The 24,174-nt window shown below is 42.9% G+C and overlaps 1 protein-coding gene across 1 annotated transcript in view; it reads right to left on the reverse strand.

Moving 5' to 3' along the window:
• Window positions 1-16,416: 16,416 nt before the first annotated feature.
• ENPEP (glutamyl aminopeptidase) overlaps window positions 16,417-24,174 on the reverse strand; it is a 39,811-nt gene continuing 32,053 nt past the window's right edge. The window contains exons 11-20 of the mRNA XM_074147751.1: window positions 23,974-24,053; window positions 22,207-22,328; window positions 22,036-22,091; window positions 21,049-21,199; window positions 20,224-20,297; window positions 20,023-20,124; window positions 19,743-19,913; window positions 17,717-17,857; window positions 16,818-16,896; window positions 16,417-16,566 (exon numbers count right to left, since the gene is read on the reverse strand). Of these exons, the coding sequence (XP_074003852.1) occupies window positions 16,417-16,566; window positions 16,818-16,896; window positions 17,717-17,857; window positions 19,743-19,913; window positions 20,023-20,124; window positions 20,224-20,297; window positions 21,049-21,199; window positions 22,036-22,091; window positions 22,207-22,328; window positions 23,974-24,053 (1,126 nt within the window). The remainder of the gene's footprint in view (window positions 16,567-16,817; window positions 16,897-17,716; window positions 17,858-19,742; window positions 19,914-20,022; window positions 20,125-20,223; window positions 20,298-21,048; window positions 21,200-22,035; window positions 22,092-22,206; window positions 22,329-23,973; window positions 24,054-24,174) is intronic.

Below are 24,174 nucleotides of genomic sequence, written 5' to 3' on the forward strand. Positions count from 1 at the left end.
GGCCAGACTGAAATTTAGGGAGAGTTGAGCGCTTTCTCTGTAGGGATGACAGAGAGGTAAGCGTTGCTTGAGACAGAAGGGCATGCCTAGCTGAAGACCACGAGGGACTGCACAGACAAGGGCATGAGGAAGAGCTGCAATGGGTTGTATCCCCTCTGGACTTTGTAAGCATGAGCAGAGGGCGATAAGCATGGATAAGGGAGATGCCAACAGCGGTTGTGGTTAGAGGAGTTCTTCATCAGCATGGTGAAGAGCATACCAGGGAAAGCAGCTCAGCGTGAGTGGCTTGGCCCTGCTGCCTGCACCACCTCTGCCATGGCCGTGCAAAGCCAGGTGGCTGCTGCTCCCCACCTAGGAAGGGCTCAAGGCTGAGGTGGCAGCACCTGTGGCTGGCAAGGAAGTGGGGATGTCACCCTCAGCCAGATTGGGAGTGACAGGCCTCTGTCCCAGCATTTTGCACACAGGAACCAAGTTCCAACCCATCCCATTTTCAATTCCTTCCATCTGGCAAAGCGGGTTGTGTCTTTGTCTTCCCATCCCAGGAGAGGAAAACGGTGGTTTGCTACACAGCTGAGAGGCCTCAAGCTTCATGCGTGGGGCAGGGGGCCAAAGAGCAGTACTGGTGTGAGGCCTTCAGCTCCCAGGACGGTGACTACGTGGTCAGGACTGGCAGCACGTCAGACTTCCACAGGGCACATACGTGTCCCGGTGATGTCTCCAGCCCCGGTCAAGTCAGGACCTTGCTGTGCAAAATTCCCCACACCTTGCATGGAGCTGCAGTAGGCCCTGGGATGGAGACCTGAGGTCTCCACCACAAGCCAGCATTGGCAATTAGTTGCTTCCATCCATAGATGAACAGTTTTATATCTATGCATGGAGTTTATGACTTCTTGTTACAACAGCTGGAGAAGGAAGATGTGGGGAGCTGGAGTTTGAGGAGGCTTGTAGTCAGTGCCACCCAGATCCTGAAGCGGGAGAGCAGGAGGCTATCATCAGAAGTGTTGGCTCTAAGGGAACATTCTTCTGCAAAATCCTTTCTTCAAACCCCATTTTGTCCGATGGAAATAAATGCTAGACATGTTACAGGTAAATAATAATGCCAGTGGGATTTGTGTCATGTAACATTGAGTGCCTGAAGAATAGCAGTGTCACCTCTGAGGTATACTAGTTTTGTGGAAACTTCTTGACTTTGGCCTCTCTGTGCTCGTTTCACCATGTCGAAAACAAAGACAATACTTCTGCTATTTTCTTCCCCAGGAAAATTTTATTTGCCTTCTACCCCCAGGAAAATAGAGACAGACACAAAAGAAAAAAAATGGAAAACCAAATAAGCAAAAAGAATTAGATTTCTTTTCCTTAAAAACTTTGAATATTTTAAAACCCAAACTTTTTTCACAAAACCCCCTCACATCTGTTATTTATAAAATTCCATTTTTATGTGATTTTTTTTTTTTTTTACTGGCTCCCAACAAAACAAATCAGACACAAGTATTACATGTTGTACCAGTAAGTGCTAGAGTCCCTGAAAGAATATAGCAGCGATTATTTTTTTTTCTAAAGATTTGGCAAGGGATGTGTGTTTGGAGGAGGGATAGAAGGAAGAGAGGTAGCTTGAGAACAAAGAGAAGGGTGATTAATAGAGTACAACCCTCTTTATCTTCTTTGTCTCCAGATAGCAAAAATATTCAGGTGAGTAAGGAAAATGGCAAGTAAGCGTTACATCCCTGATGAGAACCTCAGTCAAATGAAACAGACTTTCAGATAAATCCATTTTCTTCTTCAGATGAATATATTCAAAAAGGCACAAGCTTGTCAGCTTGGGCACTAGACTTATTTTTAAACATTTATCTAGTCAGCATGCCAAGCTCTTAGATATGCTCATAAGCAAAATTCTTAAGCCCAGTGCTTTATAACTGCAGAATGGCGCTGTTGTCTTTCTTGGGAAACACATTATTTCGGCCGGGTTTGCACAGAGAAGCTGTGTCGCTTCGATCACTTGAGCATAAGAGCACCAGCACAATCTTTCCCCTCTCCCCGGCGTTGTGACTGCCATTATACCAACATAAAGACCCCATACCGATATGATTATTCCTCGCCAAGAAAAGGAATGAATTGCAAGCACCTTCCTGCCACTGTAAGTGAATTGATACCAGGAGCTGTAGAGGCAGTTAAAAGACCCCCCTTGTACTTCCCCCCCCCCCCAGGTCTCCCACACAACCGACACAGTCACACTTGTACAAAATCTAGCTATAGAGCAGGCTTTCATGGACCAGGAGTCTTTACCCTTTTTTAATCCACTTAGATTTAACAGCAGTGCACTGCTAATTCAGATGGCAAAGGGCAAAGGGGTTCTTGCAAGGCACAACTTTTTCTTGTAGCAAAAGTAGATGAAACCCATTTTCCTCCAAAGAATTGATTACTGGATGCCTTTGTGGGTTTTGTACAGCACTCTGGTTGTGTGAACTAGGCGTAGTTTGGTGAATGTGAAAGCTTAACCCCCCTTCCTCCAACCATATGTGGGGAAGGAATGAATTTGTGTTTAAGTTTAGGATTGTAAAAAATAGAACAGCTGTATATATTTTTTTTTTACACGTAACATTTTTGGTTTTACTTGTAATACCAAGCATTTTAAAATCACAGAAATACAGAGCCCTCTGAAGTTTTCCTGAAATGTCTGTCATGCTGAGAACCTCAGTCTCCAGTAAACAGGCAACACATTTCAATGGGAAACATAAAATCATAAATTTCTTACGTTAAGGGCTGACTTTGTCCTGTTAACATCGCCACTAGTCCAAAGGAACCTTGGTCCATAAAAAAGTTTCTTATGAGATGAACAAGTAAATGCTACGGATTTATTAAATATTAAAGGATTACATACACTTTGCATACATAACTTGTTTGGATTGTTTTTTGGGCCACTCAGGATTTTCAGTAATAGAAATCAAGCAAATCAGAATCTAGGCTATTGCTGCTGCCTCAGTTGAGCTAAGCTGCTGACACAATTTTTAGATACGACATCGTCTCCGATGTACTACCTACCATTTGGTTACATCAGTGCTATTTGACCTAATGCAATAAAGATAGGTGCTGCAATAATTCTAAGAGAACAGAAATGCATATAAATACACACAGTGGCAGGTATCACCAGAAATGATTGTAAGCTGGAGAGAAGGCATGTGAAGACAATTTGTACCCACATTCATTTAATTTTTTAATATCTCCTTTAGTATTCAGAATTTTCTTTCTGGAAATTTTCTCAAAGCAGTTGGAGATCCCTCCGCAATTAAATGAAGATGCAAACATTTTAAAATTTCTAACACTGATCATACGTATATGAACTAGTCAGTGGTATTATTCACATAGTTAAAAGTTAGGCTTGTACTTCAATACTTTGCTGAAAGAACCAAACAGTTTTTTTCCTTGCTTGCTCAGCAAAGAAATTACATCAGTGCTAACAAAAAGACTTTTTGTATGAACTGGTTGTTAGTCACATTCTGTCCGTCTGTCAGATTTCGCTTCCTCCTTGCCTGATGCCACATCTACTAAATCTCCATTCACCTGTAGAGTAAGGCAAGTAGAATAAAGCAGGATCTGGTTATTTTTATAAAGCGTTACCAGAACATCTCGGTCTGGAATCAAAAATAAAGAAACCCGGTGGATTAGTAGAGATTAAAACTACAAAAAGTTATTTTCTCCCACTATTCAATCGAATTTGAGGGTAGCCTTAAATCTGCACTCGCTTGTGCCATTCTTTTAAAATCTTCCAGTGAAAACTAAGATTTGATTTTCTTGACAGTAAAATGTCAGCAGCAGTATAAGAGAGGCTGTTCTTCCAGGCTGTGATGGAGATAAGGATTGCATGGCCTTTCTTTTCCTCTTCCCTTCCTCGGGCTCCGTTTCGGTTTCTTACCCTGTGATAAACGGCACTTAGCTCCAGGCAGATCCTGCTGTATTGCAAGCACAGCTTCTTTAAGCATAACATCGTGCTCTCTGTACCAGCACGCGGCCAGAGCCTGGGGTAGTGCAGAGTCCATACCCCCATCCAGCCTCCTGAAATTCAGCAAGGATATGGGCGTAAGTTGTCCTCTGTGTACATCAGATCTGGAAAGTAAAAGCTGATTTTTGTTTGTATAAAGCATAGAGCCAACATGGTCACCAAACATAACCGTGATGCTGATAATTTCTGCTAATAACGATGCCTTTGGTCTAATAATATCGTGGGGGGTAGTGATGTTATCTTGCTTACTAACATGTAGACCTTTCCAGTTCCCATCCTACAAATTATATCAGACAGTCGGTGCTCCACAGAGAGACGGCTCCTCTTTAGAGGACCAGATGGCAGGTTTAGGGCTTTTAAAGGCTGTGTCTGAAACCCACCAGAGCAAACAGACTCGGTGATTTTGCATCCAGCCACTCTTTGCTGAGCATATGAAGCAAAGAGCTAGCTTCTGCACTCACATAGATGCACAAAGCTGATCATTTCGGCTTTGTGAGGATGGATAATTCCTGGTGGCTGTGTCTCGTCTGTGGGACAGGGGTGTTCCATATTACTGCACCTCATGGAGGTCCCTCTGGTTCCCTCTTAGCTCACAGACCCCCTTTCCCAACTCCAGACCAGGCAGGGGGCAAAGCCGAGTGATTGCGTTCCCACATTTCATCCCAACACAAAGTCAAGACGTAGCTGAGGCAGACAGCAGGACCCAGGAGCTAAGCGGTACTCAGGGTCAGACTGCATAAACACAGTCAGTATTAAATCTGTATTATTTGCTTTCGCTGCAGTGCCTCGGGTCTCTGAGAACCTTACTGTGCCAGGCACTGTACAAGTCCAGAACAAACTTACCCTGATATAGACTTCGAATAAGGACAGTATTGAATCATGACAGATTTAGAACAGTCTTTAAAGATATCATGAAAAATATTTTAAAACCCTGATTTTTTTGAGAAACCCCTTCTCCTCTCCCCTTTAGAGGGGAGACCTTGTCAGGCACTAAATAAATGTTTACAGAAAGGTGTTTATGACTCAACATTAAATAGTGGTTTAAGATGGAAATGTTGACAGAGCCAGAGTGCTAGCAATACTTCTAAGAATCTGGATGCATCTGGGAATTTATTTCCTTTTACAGCCTATGATAAAAAAGAGAATAGCTCTACCCATGTTTTAAAATAAAACTTCCCATCAAGGGCCAATGAAAATGATCTGTAATCCCTGAAAACAGGAATATCTACTGGAAACAGGGACAAAACCTCTACTGTAGACATTTGAGCAGGAAAAACAACATAAAAAATCATCTCCATATGTCACATAGATGCCTTTTTCTGTTTACAATTCATTGTTTCAGAAGTTAGGATTTTTATCTAGTGCTGTCTTTTCATTTCTCCATTTCCCTTGTTTATCTTTTTATCTTAAAATGTGTGTTTGCTTCAGAAAATTCTTCTTAATTTTGACCCACTGGCAGCCCGGCTAAGCGCTTAGCTAATATTGACTAATATTTCAAAATAAATTGCTCCCTCTAGTGAGATCGCAGCAGTACTGATGTCTAGCAGATGTGACTGAAAACTGCCTGAATGTGTTTTTCTGTACCACTCGATTAAGCAGTTGGCTCACCGTGGATTGGATTCTGCACTCTTTACTCAGACAAAACTCCAGATGATCTCAAGAGGAGACTTGCCTGAGCAAGGAGTGCACGATAAGGCCTTCTGCATTTAAGATAATATTATTTACAAAGGCTTATGCCTCCTACACCATTAAAACCTTCCCTTAAACAACACACCAACTAACTAGCAGACCTTTGGTGAAGCACACTAGCTCTCAGAATGCTAAAGCCTTTGAATGTTTCATACAAACAATACTGTTAACCACAGTCTTCTTTCGTTTCTTTCAGCTCAAAGATGTTTGAAAAAAAATTAAATACATCCAATTAAAGGTAGATCTTACTCCAAACACAAGACAAATGCTTCAGGATGCTCCCCTACATCCAGCAGCTTTTAAAGTAAACAAACGTTAATATGGTATATTTTTATGGCATCTTCAAAAGGCTCCTGAGCAAAAAGACATTAAAAAGGAATGGCATTAGCATTCTTTTCAGCACCTTCTACCATGTAGGCATGGTACTACCAGAAGTAAAGCAGAAGCAAAGCGCCCATTTCATAAAGAAATGGGTGCCCTTTTTCTTTTTGGTTAATAGATCTACTCTGGGAACACTCGAGACTAACTCCAGGAGAGGCAAGGACCAGGGCGCTGGGATGCTTCTCTGCTAATTCATGTGAGCGACTCATTAGCAGGGTTACCCTGAAGCTGGATATGCTGCAAGTGCTGCAGACATCACCTCCCTCCCCGAGCATCCACGCCAGGCAGAGGCCATCGCCCGGCCAGCCTCCCTTCCCAGCACAGGCCAGCGGCAGCTCCCTGAGCAAAACCATGCCGGTGGAGAAGTGGAAAACCCGTAATTGGTGGCTCCGTTATCAGCCACCCTGCTTTCTGCTCCCCGCTGGGGAGGGCAGGGGCTGCTGGTGGCAGAGGGCTGGAGGCCGTGCTGCTGGCATGGCTGGAGGGGACCTGCTGCCTGTCCCCGCCACTGGGAGTGGGTCTGGGGGGGGGTCTCAGCAGAGGTGACCCACCAGCACGGCCCGACCCCATGCTGAGTGCAGCAGCACTGCGAAGCCACACCGGCTGCCGCAGGGTGATTTCATTAGCGGCGCAGCCTGATTTCATTAGCGGGATGATTGGATTAGCGTCCGATGAGTGGCTGTAATGAGAGCGGCCCTGGCCCTCCCTTAGGGCGGGGGGGGTGTGCGACCTGCTGAGGGTTTGGGTGCTGCCCAGCCTCTCGCAGGGGGGATGGGGCACTGCGGATCAGGCAGGATGGCAGCAGGGCCTTTCTTTCTCCTTCCTGGTGCTCCTGCCCGCTGCGTGGAGAAGACGCAAACACTTGACAGGCTCCCGGCGCCGGGAGAGAGGTTCTCCCTCATGATGGCAGCCTCAGGACATGTTGTGCCATCCACTCTCATCCCCGAGCACTGCCGCCATCCCTCACCGTGGTGAAGAGGCAGAGCAGGCCTTGGGCGACCCTGCTGGGGAGAGCCTAGGAGGGGACCTGAGGCGGCGACGTCTTTAGGGGTTGTGAAGGGACCTCGCCACCCGACAGCCAGCATGAGGTGAAGCCAGGAGGCCGCCATGTTGCAGGGGTGCCCAACTCAGCTGTGGCCCGGAGCCCAGTGGCAGGGCTGAGCCCCTGCCTGTGCTCTCAGGGAGAGGCTTTTTACTTTAAAAGAGAAAATTGGCAGCTTCATTGGCATGAGATGAATATTTGTAAGAGGCCTCAGCCTCCTCAGGCTATGTAAGAGAACGGCCGCCCCACCAGAGGAGGTAAGTGTGAGGGAAGGCAGGAGACATGCCTGAATACAGGGACCTCGTGCTCCAAACCCTCATTTCTATCAGGGCCAACTTTGCCCCAGCACTGAGCGCCAGGCTTTGTTGGCCATAGCCCATGGAAAGTCAGCCGTGCAAGGGAGGCTGGTCCCTCTGGTGGCTTCTCCTCCTGGCCTGCCTACCTGGCTCCCCAAGGGAGAGGGGCTGCATCCTCCTGGTGCTGAGGAGACAGGTGCCTGATACCTGGCTGCTGTCCTGCCTGGGACACCATTCCCCAGCCTACCTCTTGCTCTCTAGCCTCCCTTTTTAATTCTGTGAAAAGCGTCACTGAATCTGAAGCTACAGACACAGTCATGGCTGTCAGGCTGGGTCCATTTTCTGTAAGCAAAGCTTGACTGGCTGGAGCAGTTCTCTGGAGGTCCGAGCAGGTCCATGTCTGCTGCAGAGCAGCCACCACAGGCAGCGGTGGATGACTCGTTCTTCTGAAAATGAAGTAATGACTTAAAGGCAGGTGCTAAGGTTTCTTAAACAAATATTTCCTAACTTCTTTTCAGCGAGGAATAAAAGAACATATGACTCCCCAAAGCAACGGATTAAAAAAAAAAAGCAAACAGAAGCCCATTTTGGAAATGTTGAGGGCTTTGTTGCGGGCTACCAGCAGGCCTGAGGGGTGGACTGCCTCTGGAGAGAAGCAGCTCCGCAGCACCGGCCCTGCCATTCCCTGCCGCACCTCCAGCAGCCAGAGCTCCTTCCCCACTGCAGCGCGGCCCCTGCCACGGCCCCCCAGCGTTTTGCCGAGCGCAGCGATCGTTTTACCACGATCACGGGCAAACGCTTGTTTCCACAACCCCTCGAAGCAGAAGCGTGTGTGTATTCGTAAAGAATCCATAAAGAAAGTGAAGTTTGCAAGGAGAGGTAGTATCTTTCTAATCCCTCAGTTGCTATAGGTGAAGAAAGCTAAGAAGTACCTGGCTTAGGGTGGTGTAAGGGAGTTTATGGGTATTTATAATTTCTGCAAATTACACATGCCTGGTTTTGCTTTTTTTTTTTGCCTTTTTTTTTTAATTTGCAAACAACTGTTTGAGGTAAGATAGTCATCATGCCAGAGTCCAGTGTGCCAGCGTCATACAGGCGTGTACGCAAGCTTGTCATGACTGTCATGAGTTCTGAGTGTTTGGCTTCTTGGTCCTTTGTAGCAGTGCTCATTGCTTTTTGAAACATAACTTGCATTTTCAGCAATTTCTGGTGACTCAAATGGTTAAATGTAATCTTCAAAAGTGACACAGAAGGTTGTTTTATGGCTTGTTTTTTTTTTTTTTTTTTAAATTTATTCCATGCCTACAAATTTCAGCTTTAATGATTGACATTTATTCTAGGTTAAGTAGTCTTATTCGATGTTACTTAGAAGCATGTGTGTTCTTAATGACTGGTGCTGTTCATAAGATCTTTAAGGCAACTTTGTTTTCCTTTTTAAGAGGTATTTCAATTAGTTAAGAAAGTGTTTCCATAAACATGCACGCGGTCAAAACCGGTGTAATTAAATGTAATGGCTACCAACTGTCACTAGAGGCTGCTCTTAATACACTGTGGAGAAATAAAAGTAAGGAAAAACTGCGCTGCAAGTCCTCCGTCTCCCATAAAGGAGATTTTTTTCCTTTCTTTTACGAGAGGAAAAGAAGTTCATCACCATGATGCATCTGCATGGTTATCCTATTTATTTCCGTTGCTGAACCATTCGTTTAGCCATACAATCACTGCAGTTATTACAGACCTCTGAAATTAGGCGATGCCTGGACAAACCACATTTCCCAGACCACTAATATTAATTTTTTTCTACTGCACACAGAAAATAAATCAAAATTTTTGAGTTGCATTTTAAGAAGTATTTGAGCAATAGCTCCTAATTATAGTAGGAAGTTTGTGTTTTACTTTAACATATGTTTTTGGAGTAATACATTTCCCATAGTAAAAACTTAATGATACTTCACTAATATGTTTTCTGACGCGTGCTGTTTTCTGTCCTTAGTCCTCCCCATCTGATTTGTCTTCAACAGGTTGCATTCATCTCCTATGTAAAGAGTCCTAGCTAAAATAATAAAAATTCCTTCAATAAATTGGAAAGAACTCTTAAGTATTTTGTGTAGAACAGTTAACATCTAAACCAGGTGTGTTTAAATGAACAAAACACAGGCTGTTTGTACAACTAGGACATACATGTCAACCTGCTTTGGCAACTTAACTGCCTCTCTGTTTCCATGTTCATTTGGACAGCCCAGAAGGCACACCAAAAACGTCTTTCTCCTGAGTAAATCCACCTATCCATTAGATCAGAATGAGCAGTTTGTTTTGGCCAAATGAGGTATTCTCCATTCTTTCAAAAATACAAAGATGACCAAACATTTCTTGCTCTGCTCTCTTCTAGCTGTGCATCTGCAGACCCGGGTAGGAGACGTGGGCAGCAGTCTGGCCAGGGTGTAGAGCAGCAGGCACTGTATCGGCACGTCAGCCTGGCATCATGCTTGTATGAATGGCATCCTTCATCTTAGCCCTGACTTTTCTGACTGGGCCACTCTAGTGCCAGCTAAGACATGCTGTTTGGCGTCTTGCCTGATTTCCCCCTTCTGCACTCCGATCTTGGCTCTGGCTGACCTCCCCCTCGGTTGTGTTGTTTCAATGCTAATTATGCATTGTTGGCTCTGCTGGCTGTTCCGTTTTTGCAATACGTGGTGACTGACTCAATGTTCATTAAAACCAGTCCCTGCTTGCATCGGCCTTTCTCAAATTGTGCAATTGTGTGCTTCTGTTTTGTGGCTAGGGTGATACCTGAGGGTGTAGTTTGCTCCGGTTCACCTCCTAGTTTGTGCTGGTTCACTTTCGTGCCTGGAGCTTGTCTTTCCTCTGTTGCAGTCTGGCCAGGGAGCTCAGCAGCCCGTATGTGAAGCCAACAGTCATGTTACTCCGGGGCATTCACTGGGGGAGCACATTTTTGTTTGTTTGTTTTTCTCCTGAACTAGGGAGGAGAGGAGCCAGTCTGTGCAGCTTGAATGAAGCTTTGTTTTCTGCTGAGGAAATGAAAAGCTGAAATCTTGTCTCGCCTGACACAGAAATGTTCCCTTTCATAGGACTGAGCCTTTTGGTTTGGAGTCCTTGAGGTGTTAAAGTAAAAGAAGGCCTGCATTTACAAGAGCACTGGAGGAGAGGAACACCCCTTATGTGCAGTGGTTGGAGATCTTGTGCAGGAGATAGGAGAGGTGGTGAATTATTGTTTCTGCTGGAGCGAATTTTAAATCACATTTGCCCTTTCAGGCTGTTGCTCAAACCACTGTACTATGGAATGATGCTCCTCCACATTTCTAATTACTTAGGGCCTATTAATGCAAATCTGAGCTTATTAGCAGCCTCTGTTGAAGACATCCATCTTTACTTAAAGTAATAAAATACAAGGGTCTGGCAGTCCTGTGTTCTTAGGTGCTTATCACAGAATCACAGAATCTTCATGGTTGGAAAGGACCTCTGAGATCACGGAGTCCAACCATACACACACAAAAGACCACCGCAATCTCGGCCCCTGGAGCATGCCCTGAAGTGCCACATCTACACGTTTCTTAAATACCTCCAGGGATGGTGACTCAACCACTCCCTGGGCAGTTTATGCGAAACATCAAACTAGAAAGTTACTAATTTGCTTTTAATCCTGGCTATTATTTAAGTACCACAGGAGAATTTGGAAGAACAGGCCCAGTGTAATCATGAGGAAGAGTTCATGTGCATTTCTGTGGAGAGGGCAGAATTGAGCCTTGATCTGCTTGTTTTCTTTGCAAGTGCTCAAGCTCAAGAAAAAGGTAGGGGTGATGACTTTTCATCAGTGATTTTGTAACTTCAGGTCCATAGTGTTTTCTCCAGCTGAAGTTGCTTAATAAACCTGGGTGGGCCATAATTTCAGTTTGCTGAAAGTGACTATTTGCTAAAATAAATGAATCAAATCAGGTTTTGGCTGCCCACCAGACACCTGGAAAATCTGCTTCTTAGACTGCCACAGCAACTCTTCTGGCTCATAAGAACTTGACCTATGGCTTAACACCTTTTTTTGCCGTAACATTGTGCAACTTTTTTCCCTGGCTAATAGCTATGTTGACTACCCTCCAGAGAGCATCCTGCAGTTGTTTGGTTTCAGGCTCCCTCTTTGCGAAAGACATAAAAAATACCCCCGAGTTGCAGACCTGCTACAGCTATGAGCTCTGTAGCTCTGTGGTATGTAGTTCCTGGTTGGAGAGGCTTCTTCGCTGACCTGTGGTGCGTAAACACATTTGACAGCAGGCAATACAGAATGGGAACTCTGGAATGGCAGAACCTCGTGATCTGTGCTTAGCCTTGCACTCCTTGGAAAAAACCGCATCAGTGATCAGAACCATATCAGTGATCAGTCTCTTGTTCACAAATAAAAAAAATTCAAAAGTGCTGGAAAGGATATTTAGCGGACACCTGGACATTTCATCCATTTCCAAAGGAAAACTAACACTGATGAGGGAAAATTAACGTTGACAGGAAGCCAGAAACTCTCAGACTTATCCAAACCAAATACACTTCAGATGCTTTTAGAAATAAATTTGTGGTTTTGTTTCTGAAACACATCTTGGACAATTTCAGATATCTGGGCAGCCATATGAGCCACTGTAGTACCTGTGAGCTGGAGAACATTTCCTTAGTCTCGTATGGCTGTATCTTTCTGTACCAGTTTTCCACATATGGGCATACATTCAGCTGCCATACGTGTAGATGTGAAGTTGGAATACCTCTAGGTCAACTGGCTTCCGCCTAAACACTTGGGAAAGCAAACACACCTTTGTTTGACTACCTTTCATAATTGGATACATATAACACAAGAGGAAGTTTTAATCTGGCAGCAACGGGATGAGGTCCTATCCTTCTGACCTGATTTAGCTAGTCTGTCCTGCACCCACCACAAGCTAGCTTTTTCCCTTTCACCTTAAGTCCCAAAAGCTGCTGGAAGACGCCGTCACTGAAAATGGTGGTAGCCAAGAAATGGCACTGGTCATTGTGGGAAGACTGGAGGGATACTTCCTAATCATGTCCTATTCCAATAGTGAGACATACCATACATATGTGGTACTTTTTTTATGTCTGCGTGCTTTGTAGTGATCTTAACTGTTGTTTTAGAAACTTATTCAGCTGAGGAGTTGTAGGTGCCTTGGTATTTGCAGTGGTGCTATTCATTTTTTTTGTTCTGTCCAGTAATACAATGTTTTCAGTTGTTTCTCTACCTGAATCATCAAGATAAAGCATTTTCATGTGCCTATCAGGTTTACAGCCTCCTGGGGCCCCAGGCTCGGGCACTATAGGACACACAGCTGTGGCTGATATGAGAAGGATTTGCAGAGCTAGTGTAAGGCAACACTGCAACAGTCACAAGTGGCCCCTATTTAACTCCACCACATCGCACTTCGATTACTCAAAGCGGTCCTCTACCTCACTGCGTGCAATAGCTTTTGCTGTGGTACAATAGGAACAGCAGAGCCTCAAAAAGCTGTGTGGATCTAAGGGGCCAGCCGGTTCTGCACTCCCTCACTTGGCTTTATCAGTGGAAATTCCTTCCTTGCTGATCGAATGACCGAGGGAAAATTATCTCTTTTTAAAACAGTTCACATTTCTTTGGATTCAGTTTCAAATTGGCATTCTTAGGCTTATCACAGACCATTTGTAAATGCACTAGTTCCTGACCGAAAGATTTAGCATGTACCAGATTTGTTATCCGTCTAGGACAAACAGTCTGAAAGAGGCACATGCCATACAGTACATTCTCCATGAGCCAGTTAAAGGTAGCAAGAGCACTGCGTAATCTATGGTACATTATTTAAAATTGACAGAACCTTTACCCTGCTATAAAAGCAGCCTTCTTCTTGGGCTTTTGGATTTACTTCCATGTTCACCTACCCAACGAAGATCAGTGTAGAAATCCAGCTAACCTTTCTGTAACATCAAAAGTAACCAAGCACTAGTCAAATGTCTCTCTGATCCAGCGTGGCTCAGGCACAGAACCTGCACATGGTCCCATCTTCCTGAACAGAGTGAGAATAAAATGACAGGCGGCAATTGCTTGGTTCACTTGGTTAAATCCCCTTCTCTCCTCCATTCACTCAGGGTCATGAGCCCAGTAGTTGTTCAGGCTTGTTCTTGGCTTCTTGCTCCCTCTTTGCCTTAGTGGTATTTTTCTGTTGTCTCTCTCTGATTGACCTTTTTTAATTTTTTCTACTACAGCAATACGCAATGCTGCTGCTATGTGCCTTGTTTTGAACGGTGATAAGTCTGTGTGATCTGGACGAAGGCTGCTTTTGCTTTAGCTTTCCAGCACCATAGAAAATCATAGAATCATGGAATCATAGAATGGTTAGAGTTGGAAGGGACCTTAAAGATCATCGAGTTCCAACCCCCCTGCCATGGGCAGGGACACCTCTACTAGAGCAGGTTGCTCAAAGCCCCATCCAGCCTGGCCTTGAACACCTCCAGGGATGGGGCGGCCACAACTTCTCTGGGCAACCTGGACCAGGATCTCACAACCCTCACAGCAAAGAATTTCTTCCTCGTATCTAATTTAAATCTTCATTACTTCTTACATTTTCCTTGATGAAAGCCTACTACTGTAGCTGACAACACTGGCCAGCCTGATCCCACTCAGTGGGCCTACATGTAACCAAGGAGAGAAATCTCTTAAAGTAACTACTTAATCTGGTATCATTCACGCAGTACTCATTCTTTTCTTTCTACAGCAAATTGTGGCGGTGGCTTATGAATAGTTGGAGAATCAGTTCTTTCTGCCAAATTTCATTAAATCTTCTCTGAAAGGGAAAATAACTGAGCCATGTGCTTGAACGTCTTCTTATCAGTTTTGCATTGTTGTACATCACGGGCAGCTGGAATTAAAAACTTTCAATTTAAAACATACAGCACCAGCAGCGCACAGAAGATGTTTCTGAGCTGATCGTACTATTGTGCAGTCACAGTGAAACAATACGTTGACAGTATTACAGCGTGGTGCTACCAAACCAGTTCGTGATCTTGAAACCAAGAGCGTTGCTGTTTGGCTTCACTCATTGGAACAGTAGAATCGGGAAGGCGAATTGGCACGTGTCCTATGGAGCAGGCGGCTGCCGAAGGACAGCCTGCTCCCCCTGTGCTGCTGAGCTGCTGGTAGTTTGGGTGTGGGCAGCTGCTTCACTTTCACTGCCCTCTGTGCGTGAATCTGAGCAAGACGAAAAACTGTAAGAAATTGCCTGTGCCTTTGTCACCTTTTTAACTTAAAGAGCAGCTGGTATCTGTAGCAAGTTGTAACTACTGTTAGTCAAAATCCTGTCATGTTTTGTTTGCAGAAGGCAAATGACTGACATTTTCCTTTGACAGGACAACTGACTTGGCCACCAGATTTGTCTGGGCTTGTCGCAGCTATTTGGGTATCTAGGGAGAGGCCCTAAACAGTACCAGTCCTGGATCTCCTGGGGCAGCAGGGTAAAGGGTTTCCAGCCGGGACTACATAAGCTTTTCTGGAGCCCTCTGTGTCGTACCAAGGCCCAGAGGCAGGCAAAGCTTGTACCCCAGGATTTCTGTACATTAGAGCCATCTCCTCAACATCTCTAGCTTTCCCTTTGAATAGCATTGCAGGATGAAGGGAAAAGAAGCGTTTTTTCCATGCTTCTGTCCTCCCGTCCTGCTGCACGGTTTCCCGATTTCTGTGCCTTATCTCTCCCAGGGTTACCTACTGTGAGGTGCTCTGTGGTCCTGCTCCCAAGGAGTCTGGACAGGGATGGCTTTAGCTGGTTCCCTTCTGTTGTGCCTTTCCCCTCAGAGGACCAGGGAGAAGGCAAGGAGGATGGGCCTGATGCTCATGTCTGCTGCCTATAGGGTGTCAGGACACAGCACATGGAAACCTGGGACCTTCAAGGCACCCCAGCTCCCAGCTTGGGAGGGGCAGTCAGAGCAGCCCCACTGCCTTCTCCAGCATCGTAGTGGACTGAGACTCGATTCTTTGCTGCCTGTACTTCTGCAGTAGACTGAATGCAGCAGTGGGACTCTTCTGACCCCTCTGCCTGAATTTGCCATTTTTTGGGTATTTTCTCAGAGGGGATAGTAGTTTTTTCCCCCTCAAAAGTCACTGAAGCTATATGGATGGCATAGCTGGGCTATATAACAGCTACTTTTCTATATGCCAGACAGTTTTACCGCTTTATTAGAAAGAGACTAAGATTTCCATGTAGATTTTTTTAATTTTATTTTTCCCTAAGAAAGGAGACAGAAAGTACCATACGCCTTTTTTTTGCAGTAATGGCTGCCACAAGTTCTTCTTTTGAGAAGATTTAGAAATAAGACAAAAATAACCAAGACAACCCCTACCCCAAGCTACAGAATCCCAACTAATAACATTAAAAAGAAGCTGATAATATTGATCCCTTGAGTACTGGTACTTAAACATCAAAAATCAATGGAGAGAGAAGCTTAACTGGCCTTTCTGTAGTATCAGAATGCGATGCTAAATCTCAAATGTAGAATTTTTACAGCTATAAATATAGGGGACAATTTTCAGACAATGTTAAAGTTACTGCTTGCTTCCCTTTCCTTCAGGAGAAGGCTCCTGCGAGGTGCACTTGGAAGGAATCCCTGAGTCTACTAGATACAGTTCCGTGTGAACCAAGAAGTAGCTTTTCAGAGTGGTATGCGGAAGGAGTGAGACCAGCTTGACCAGCGAGGACCCCAGTTCTGCCATCGCTTCTGCCTTGAGCAACTTTAAACATTTATCCTGTTTGTTCAGGCAGATTCATCTCTCAAAATATAAAGCTATTCCTGGACACAAGTGCTGGCAGGATCTGGGATCAGCAACCACCCAAACGTTGCTCTGGCAGTGGTCTCCTGAGCGTGTGTAGAAAAAAAATCAGGCCTTGGTCCTCTAAGGTACCTAGGTGAGAAATCCATATTGCTAAATATCGTTGAGGATCTGAGTGCCCAAATGAGTGCCTGGTATTTTTAACACAGTAAGACTTTTAAGGGCGGGCCTGTGCTTCTAGCCACCTTCGTATTTCCTCCTTGTTTACTTTTAGCCATTCAATGTTGTTCTTCACCTGCTCAATTGACTGACTCCTGGGCAATTCTCCTGCCCCAGCATTAGGATATTTCTCAAAGAAATTTTCCATCTGGAAAAGAGAGAGAAAAAGAATTGTCATGAAGCAAATAATGCTGCTATTGGGCAAGTGGCTTTTTACAGGGACCTGGTCAAGGGTAGTTTTGCCTGGGAGAGATATTTAAGCTCAGGCTAGTAGCACTGGGATAGTTTTACAGTAACTTACACTGCTTTACACATTTAAAGAATTAAAAAGTCAAGTTTTCTGGCCAGTAGACTGTTACATACATTGACTAAAACCCAAGAGAAGTGCTGTCACCGTACCTGCCAAAGCTGGAGCTCAGTGTTGAAGGTTTGAGTAATAGTTACTATTCGACCAAGGTTTCTGTCATTGATAGTGAATCTAGAAAACAATGTAATAAATGATGTTTGTTGCAAAGCCATTAAAAAGAAAAGGCACAAGTAATTATCTGAAGCTTAAACTTCTAACTGTGCTACAATAAAATGGATGCACTCAGATTCCAGCATTTTTGGAAATACTGGAAAAATAGTACTCTTATACAATATCTGTGCTCTTCTCAAATACATTTACTAATGGAGTGATCTCTTCTGGGGAACTGCTTTTTTAAATTAATGACTTATTGTCTCATGCTGGGAATTAGGTGCATTGCTTCTCAACAATACAATTGCTGTCCAGATCACAGCTCTAGGCTTGCAGGTATGCTTTGTTTCTGTGCCTTCACCGAGCACTTAGAAAGGAGAAGAAAGGAGAGAGAATTCACTCAACTAGGGAGGAGCAAAGCTAAGAGGTTTGCTGTTTCTTCCACTGCTCATCTGTACATCTGCTGCTTGCTTTTGCCACTAGAAGGAACTAAAAAAGGTTCTATACACTGTCTTCTTGTTATGAAATGAACAGAAAGAGCGGAGACATGACTGACTAATTTCCAGGCAATAACCAGACTTCTCTGGCCTCGGTAGAACTTTCTGTACTTTTTAATCACCATTTATTGGTAGTGATCATTTAGGGAAAAAGTGGGTTTCAAGTTAGCAGCAGAGTACTTTCTCACAGCAGATGGATATAACTGTGTTGAATATGCTTTCAGTTTTCATTTTGCAAAGGCCAGTGATTATAACTGTACAGTGAAAATATAGAAAAGCACGGCATATAACAAGATATACAACTGGATGTACACCTAAAGTTTCCAACGAGTTCATTAGCGTACCTGTCCACCAAGTACTGCCAGTTAAGTCGTATCCAGTCCCAGGCCATTGTTTTCCCATAGGTGTTATACGAGATGTATCTCAAGACTGTGAACACATCTTGGCTTTTGATGAGGTTGGTGTTGTAAATGTATTTCAGATACCTAAGGCAAATGCACAAGAATCAGTGAGCGCCTTTCATGAAAGACCATGAAAACAAATTAAAATTGTTAATAAATTAACACTTTCAGTAGACACTTACACGATGATGATGAGAAATAATGCAATGCTAATGTCTATATTCCTCAAGTATTTGCCACCTCAGTCTACAGCCCATTTCCAAGCAGAAATATTATTTTTGTCTACAGCATTTTGAAGGTGAAGTACACTGATCTAAAACATAAGTATCTGTTGATAACTGTGTCAAGAGATAACTGTATTGAAAAAAAATCTAAGCAGTTAGGCATCTCTTTAGAAAGTAAGTAGGGTTTACGTCTCTAAGTTACTTGAAAATAGCCAAAACCCATTATTTTTCCTATATTTCAATCAAGTACTGAAAATAAGATTGGATCAGCCAATATTCTAGCCTGTTTAGGTAGCCAAGTGCCAAAAAAGTAGCAGGGACCATGAGCACACATGCAGGTAGCTTGCTCACACTGAAATCTGTGTTTTGTTCTGAAACTCCCATACAAAATTAAAATTCATTTGGGCATAGCATGCTTGCAAGTGCTGCAGTTATACCTCCAGTTACAGCAGAAATGGTTTTGACTGACAGAGTGGAGGAATCCCTCAGCATGTACGTTTGCAGGGAGATGAATAGTGTGGTCATGGCTTCACGGCAGCAGCTGCAGAAGAACACCCTTAAACTGTTGTGTCCTGGGATTTAGGAGTGTCCTCTTTTTTCCTATATGTAAGGGACAATTTCTCAATCTGTTTTCTCTTTTCCCCTTCCTTGTTATTTTAATAGTAAACTAAGAGACAAGTTCTCCCTGCTATAGGGGAGATTTTTTATTTTCTCCAAATATAGGCTGATCTAGCTAATTAGTGTCTTAATCATGTCAGCGATTAGTTATTGAATGGCTTTAGATTATGGCTGTTGTGGTCACAAAGATTTAGGAATACAGCTGCCTCCTACCACTATTTTAATTACTCTGAGTCTTATATTTACTCTTCCTGAACCTCCTATACTTCCTTGTTTCATCTTGTTTAAACTTGGAAGTCTTCCAGGCAGAGACTGCTCCATCTTCTGATATTTAGGTAGGGCTCCAACAAAGTGGTGAATGGCCCTGGTGAAGATGTTTGCCTGCATCTCCTCTACACAATACAACTGCATGCAAAGTTATCAGATAAGCTTAAAGGAGCTGGTGTGTTTGTGCGGAATGGAAGCCTGGGGAGATGCTGTCCAGTCTGACAGCTGGACCAGCCCGGGGCAGTATCCCCATCACTGCCACGGTGGCATGAATACAACATTTCTGTTTCTAGCTCACATATCTCTGCACAGCACTTCAGGGAGCGTTGCAACTTGACACGGATGCCTTCAGAGGACCGTTAGTAACAATTGCTCAAGGTTGTCTGCCTAATTTTGGCTACTTAGAAGGTAAACATCTAGTCTAAGCAAACTCCCTCTGTAGCCAATGGAGGGTGACTCTCAACACCCAAAAGCAACTCTTCCAGTTGATTTTAAGTCCTTTTACTGATCTGGGATAAATAGTGCTCTGGAGGCCCTGCCTCCCTTCACTGATTATAGAGGAAATGTAGATGACTAATTTTCTCCTCAAGCTTAATTATTAGACAGCTAAAATTACACAGGGTGAAGGTGCTGTGCAGAAAATACCGTGTGTTTAATATCTTTCCACTAAAGGAGCAAGGCTTTTTTCCTACTATAGTACAATCTCAAAGGGGGGGTATTAGATAACTGGTCTTGAAAATGTGTTGCATTCCTCATGCTGTACTCTTGACAAAAATGACAACACAGGAGAGAGAGAAGGGGAATGAACAAACTGACCAGTTGCTTCTGCACTGAAAAAAATCTTTGTGTGTTTAAATCACCTGTCCAAAAGGGTGATGTTCTTCACTGATGCCAGGCCATACAGCAGCTTTTCTTTTTCTTGTGCTAATGAAGTTTCTTGGTATTTCTCAAACATGTAATTCCACGATGTCTCATTGCCTGAGTTCTGCATCCCATAGCGATATACCAGGAGTCGGAGATTTGTAGAAATACTAAAATAAATAAACAGTACTTGAATATTCTTCCCCGCTTCTTGCTTGAGATCTTTGACCAAGTCACATACTGTGTTCTTCACCAAACACAAAAGCCATGAGCACTCACGTTTCTCCTTGTAGCCATTTCTCAAATAGTTGAGAAGCGTTGTTCAAAGATTCTGTGTCATCCATACTGCAGGCAAAGTCTAGAACAGTTGCACGAAGAAGCCTTTAAAAGAGAGAGAGAGGGGGGGAGAGATACTTTCCTACTGCTTAGCATTCTTTGAATGCACCAATAACATGAGAAATAAAAAAAAGATTGTTCAACCTCTCCAAATGGCTTCCAGAATCATTCCAGTGCAGTTGATCCACAATGGGTTTTACCAGGTCGCGAAAATATTCCTGAGGTAGAAAAAGGTGTTGGTTACTGGTGTAGATTTTTTAAAATAATAATATATTTATGTTCATAGTTTATTCTCCTTCATTTTTCCCAGAACTAGCATCTCTTAAACAAAAAGGAACACAAACATGCACAATCTTTCCAAATCATCACAGCATGACAAGCCTGAATGCTTGCAATACTGATGCAGGGCTAGGACAAAGGCAACCTGCTTCTCTCCAGCCTTGTCTGGGCTCCCAAATGGAGGTTGGGGTACAGCAAGAACACGCTGCCACAACTGTTTTCCAGAGATAATGCTGAGTTCAGGACATACTTATTTTAGTGATCATTAAATCATGTTCAGCATGTTAGGTCAACTAACAAGCCTGCTCACTGCCACATTGAGATAAAGCCATCCTTCGTGCTGAGGACAGGTGTCGAGATTTTTCTGCCCTATACATTCTTCTTTACTGGATGCAGGACAGCCTTGACTAACAAATATCTGTACTGTGACTTATGGTGATGGACTATAAGAATAATTAGGCATAATTTCTTTCCTCCAAGTGCATAGTCCTGAATTGAGAATCCAGGTAATTCAGAGACCAGCACTAAGCAGTTTTCAGCACTTTTTTTTAAGAGTATTGTAACAAAAAGTAAATACTGATAGCTCAGCAACATTGAAAATCACTTGAACTTCAATATTATTGCTGTTACAGATCCTGAACTGTCAGATCCAGTGGTCCTATGCAGGGATGGGTTTTTTTGCTTCATCACCTGAAATTGGGGATAGAGGCTTGTATCATCTTCAAGCATGTTTGCGAGGTAAGTTACAGATGAGATAACTCTTTGCCAAGGTAAATAGTCTGTTTCATTTATTAGGTATTTTGTGAGCTCCAGAGGAACAGAGTAATTCACGAGTCCAGGTCTGTGGAATTAGAAAACATAACTTCTGTTATTTTAATTAATGTTAAGAACTTGCTTCTTCAAAGATATTAGAACACTATTTACTTTAGAAGGTCTGAAATAATACATTTTAGGGGGAGGGGGGAAATAGTCTGGAATGTAACTTGGGAGGTGTTTTCCAAAGAGACCACTGAGGATTGCTGTCAGTCAATGCCTAACCGCAGGAGCTCTCACTGCTGTGAGGAGGCTGCTCACACTGTGCAGCAGCCCAGTGTGCCCAGAAGTGGGTAGTCCTCAACTGACTACATTAACTCCTGTCACATAAAAAAGAAATGCTAGCCCTAGAGACATTCTGAAAGGCTGGGAAGATTCAGACGTACTGGCTGTCACAGAAGGTCACCTAAAGTTTATCTGCGTCAGCATGGCTGGGTACAAGAGCTACAAGTTTCCAAGCAAGTTTCTGAACAAGATAGCTGAGGTGGTAACTTCCTAATGCCATGCTATGCATTGTAGGCATGCCTCTGATTTTCTGGACACCTAACTTCTTCTGGAGTGCTTCTATTATTGTTACTTACGTGGCAAAAACACCCCTTTTTAAGACCTGTGCAATTAAAGCCGTCTTTTTTTTTCTGCCACTGAAATGAAGGGGAGCATTTCACTTGACTTCATTGGTACTGCAAGATGCCAATGAATACTTGAATTTGCCCCTTTTGGTGGACAACATCAGCCAATAAATCATTAAGACTTATAACAAATTCAGAAATTTTCTTTCAACCACCTGAGTTGAGTTAATTCTATTCAATAGCCAATAGAAAGTGAAAAAACGTGTGTCGAAATCTCTGGAAGGAATTAGTCTACCTTGCTAAAGAAAAGACATCATCCAAAATCCCTGCACGGTCAGCAGCTGAAAAGTCCTGTGTGAAAAGAGGAAAAGAGTGATAAAAAATACATAGATTATTTGCAGAAAAAACAGCCTCTACGAAGGTCTCTATAAGAGACCACCAGACAGGTTAATGTTATGACACTTACTTTGTGGTTGCTGACCAGAAGGTTGCTTAACCTGGCCCAGTTTTGACTATCATAATTGACCCGATAGAATCCAATGTGGTCTGGGTTAATGTTCGTAAAAAGAGATGGTGGTATTTCAATTCCTGCAAAACAAAGAAAGAGTGATCAGTTTGTGTATCTTACATGACACAGAACTCACTGGAGATTCCCTCACTCCAAAAGTAATATTTGGTTTTAATGGATACCAAAATAAGATCCAAACCTTAATTTTAGTTAGTTATTTTTTAAATGGCTGTGAGTAAAGATGTGTTATTATAGACTTTAATGAATGCCAGCACTTGTCTTAGAATAGTGAATTGTGGTAATTACTTGGGCCACCTAATTCGTTAAATTTAAAACGGAGATCATTGTGATTAGGGTGAGGATGGTGAAAATTAGAGTCATGGTAAAAAGGACAAAAATTGAAAAGAAACGATTCTTGCAAATATCCCTTTTAATAGGTTTTTCACCCTCATATTTACTCTTAGTTTTAAAGTTCTATATTTTATCCTTCATTCATTTAATTTTTTCAGTTTCTTTCAACTAACATTTTCAGGGTTTCCCTGTACTGTTTTCTGATTCAGTTTCTCTAACTACAGATAAAGGAATTACAAAATAGGCTGAAAATTTACTCAAGCAGTCATGTTTGAGGAATTTCCCATTTAAAATGAATCCTCGAAAAATGTTCCTTTCTCAGAAGCTTGGCCTGGTCCAGTTGGTGCTGATACTTATGAAAGTTTTTCTATTGCCCGTTGAAAGCCATGGTTTTCAATCTGTGGTTTGAGGTTGGCTGGAGTTAAAAGCACTTTTCTGTTTGGATGACCCATACAAGGCATTTCAAAAGGCATTTTTTTCCCTACAGTTGCTGTTTGCCCTACTAGCTAAGATTTTCACGGATGCAGATGTAAGCACCTAATCGTGCCTTTGCAGGCTTTGTCACATTAATAGCCCCTTGCAGCCCACTGTAATGTCATGTGGAAGTTAGAGACAGAAAATGTCTTTGTGTTAATCTCTGACTTGTAGCGTGACATAAGACTTTTTTGTTTGCTTTTGCATGGATACTAAAAGCAACTAGGTGAAAAAAAAGCAGAACAAAAGACAAATTGCATTTTAAACAGATAATACTCAAACAAGTACAAGAAGAGAAGGGATGATTTCTGAAATTCCAGTGTGATGAAATTTAAAAAGTCGGTATTTTTTTTCTCCCCCCTCCCCAATTTTTGACTTCTGGAGTTGTAGAATGAGAAATTCAGATTTGACTGCATAATAGAACAATCATCAAAAACACCCCTGTAGGTTTTTCTTTGTTCCTGAAATCAGCATTAGAAAACGTGTTTAATCATTTGTAGCTCTTTTTCTTTAACTGAACTCAGACTGCCAGTTACCATGCCACAGACGCGTTCATCAGCCTCCCATTTCACCTCACTCGACAAAGGCCATATCTAAGTCCCATTGGTTTTAGTACATCATAATTAAGAGTATGCTTAGATGTTTCCTTGAATAGGACTGGATTTAAACACACACTGAAGCACCTTACTGAAATTGGTCTAAACTGACATAATGTATATATAGAGGAAATAATCATCTTATTACAGAAATGACTACTACCTTCAGCACAACCAAGCTGTGTGCTGGTTTGTGGATCTGAAAATTGAAAAGCATGAAAGTTAATTCTGTATTTTGTTTCTTGTTAAGGACATTGAAAAGCTTTATCCATTCATTACTCTTAAAAGAGAAGGGGAAGTTTACCTGCAGAATCTGATGTGTTGTAGAAAGTATAATTTGTTGAATTCCCAAGTCTCCATTTCACTGGTATATTCCATTTGTAACTGAAATTATTTAAAGGGAAAGAGAATCAAGTGACATTTGAAACCAAATGCTAAAACTCCAATATATCTTTTTATTTGGTTTAATGATTACATCTCTTTTTCTGAAGCCAACTGTGCTTAT

The sequence above is a fragment of the Numenius arquata genome, chromosome 5 (genome assembly GCF_964106895.1).
Source record: "Numenius arquata chromosome 5, bNumArq3.hap1.1, whole genome shotgun sequence".
Classification (NCBI taxonomy): Eukaryota; Metazoa; Chordata; class Aves; order Charadriiformes; family Scolopacidae; genus Numenius; species Numenius arquata.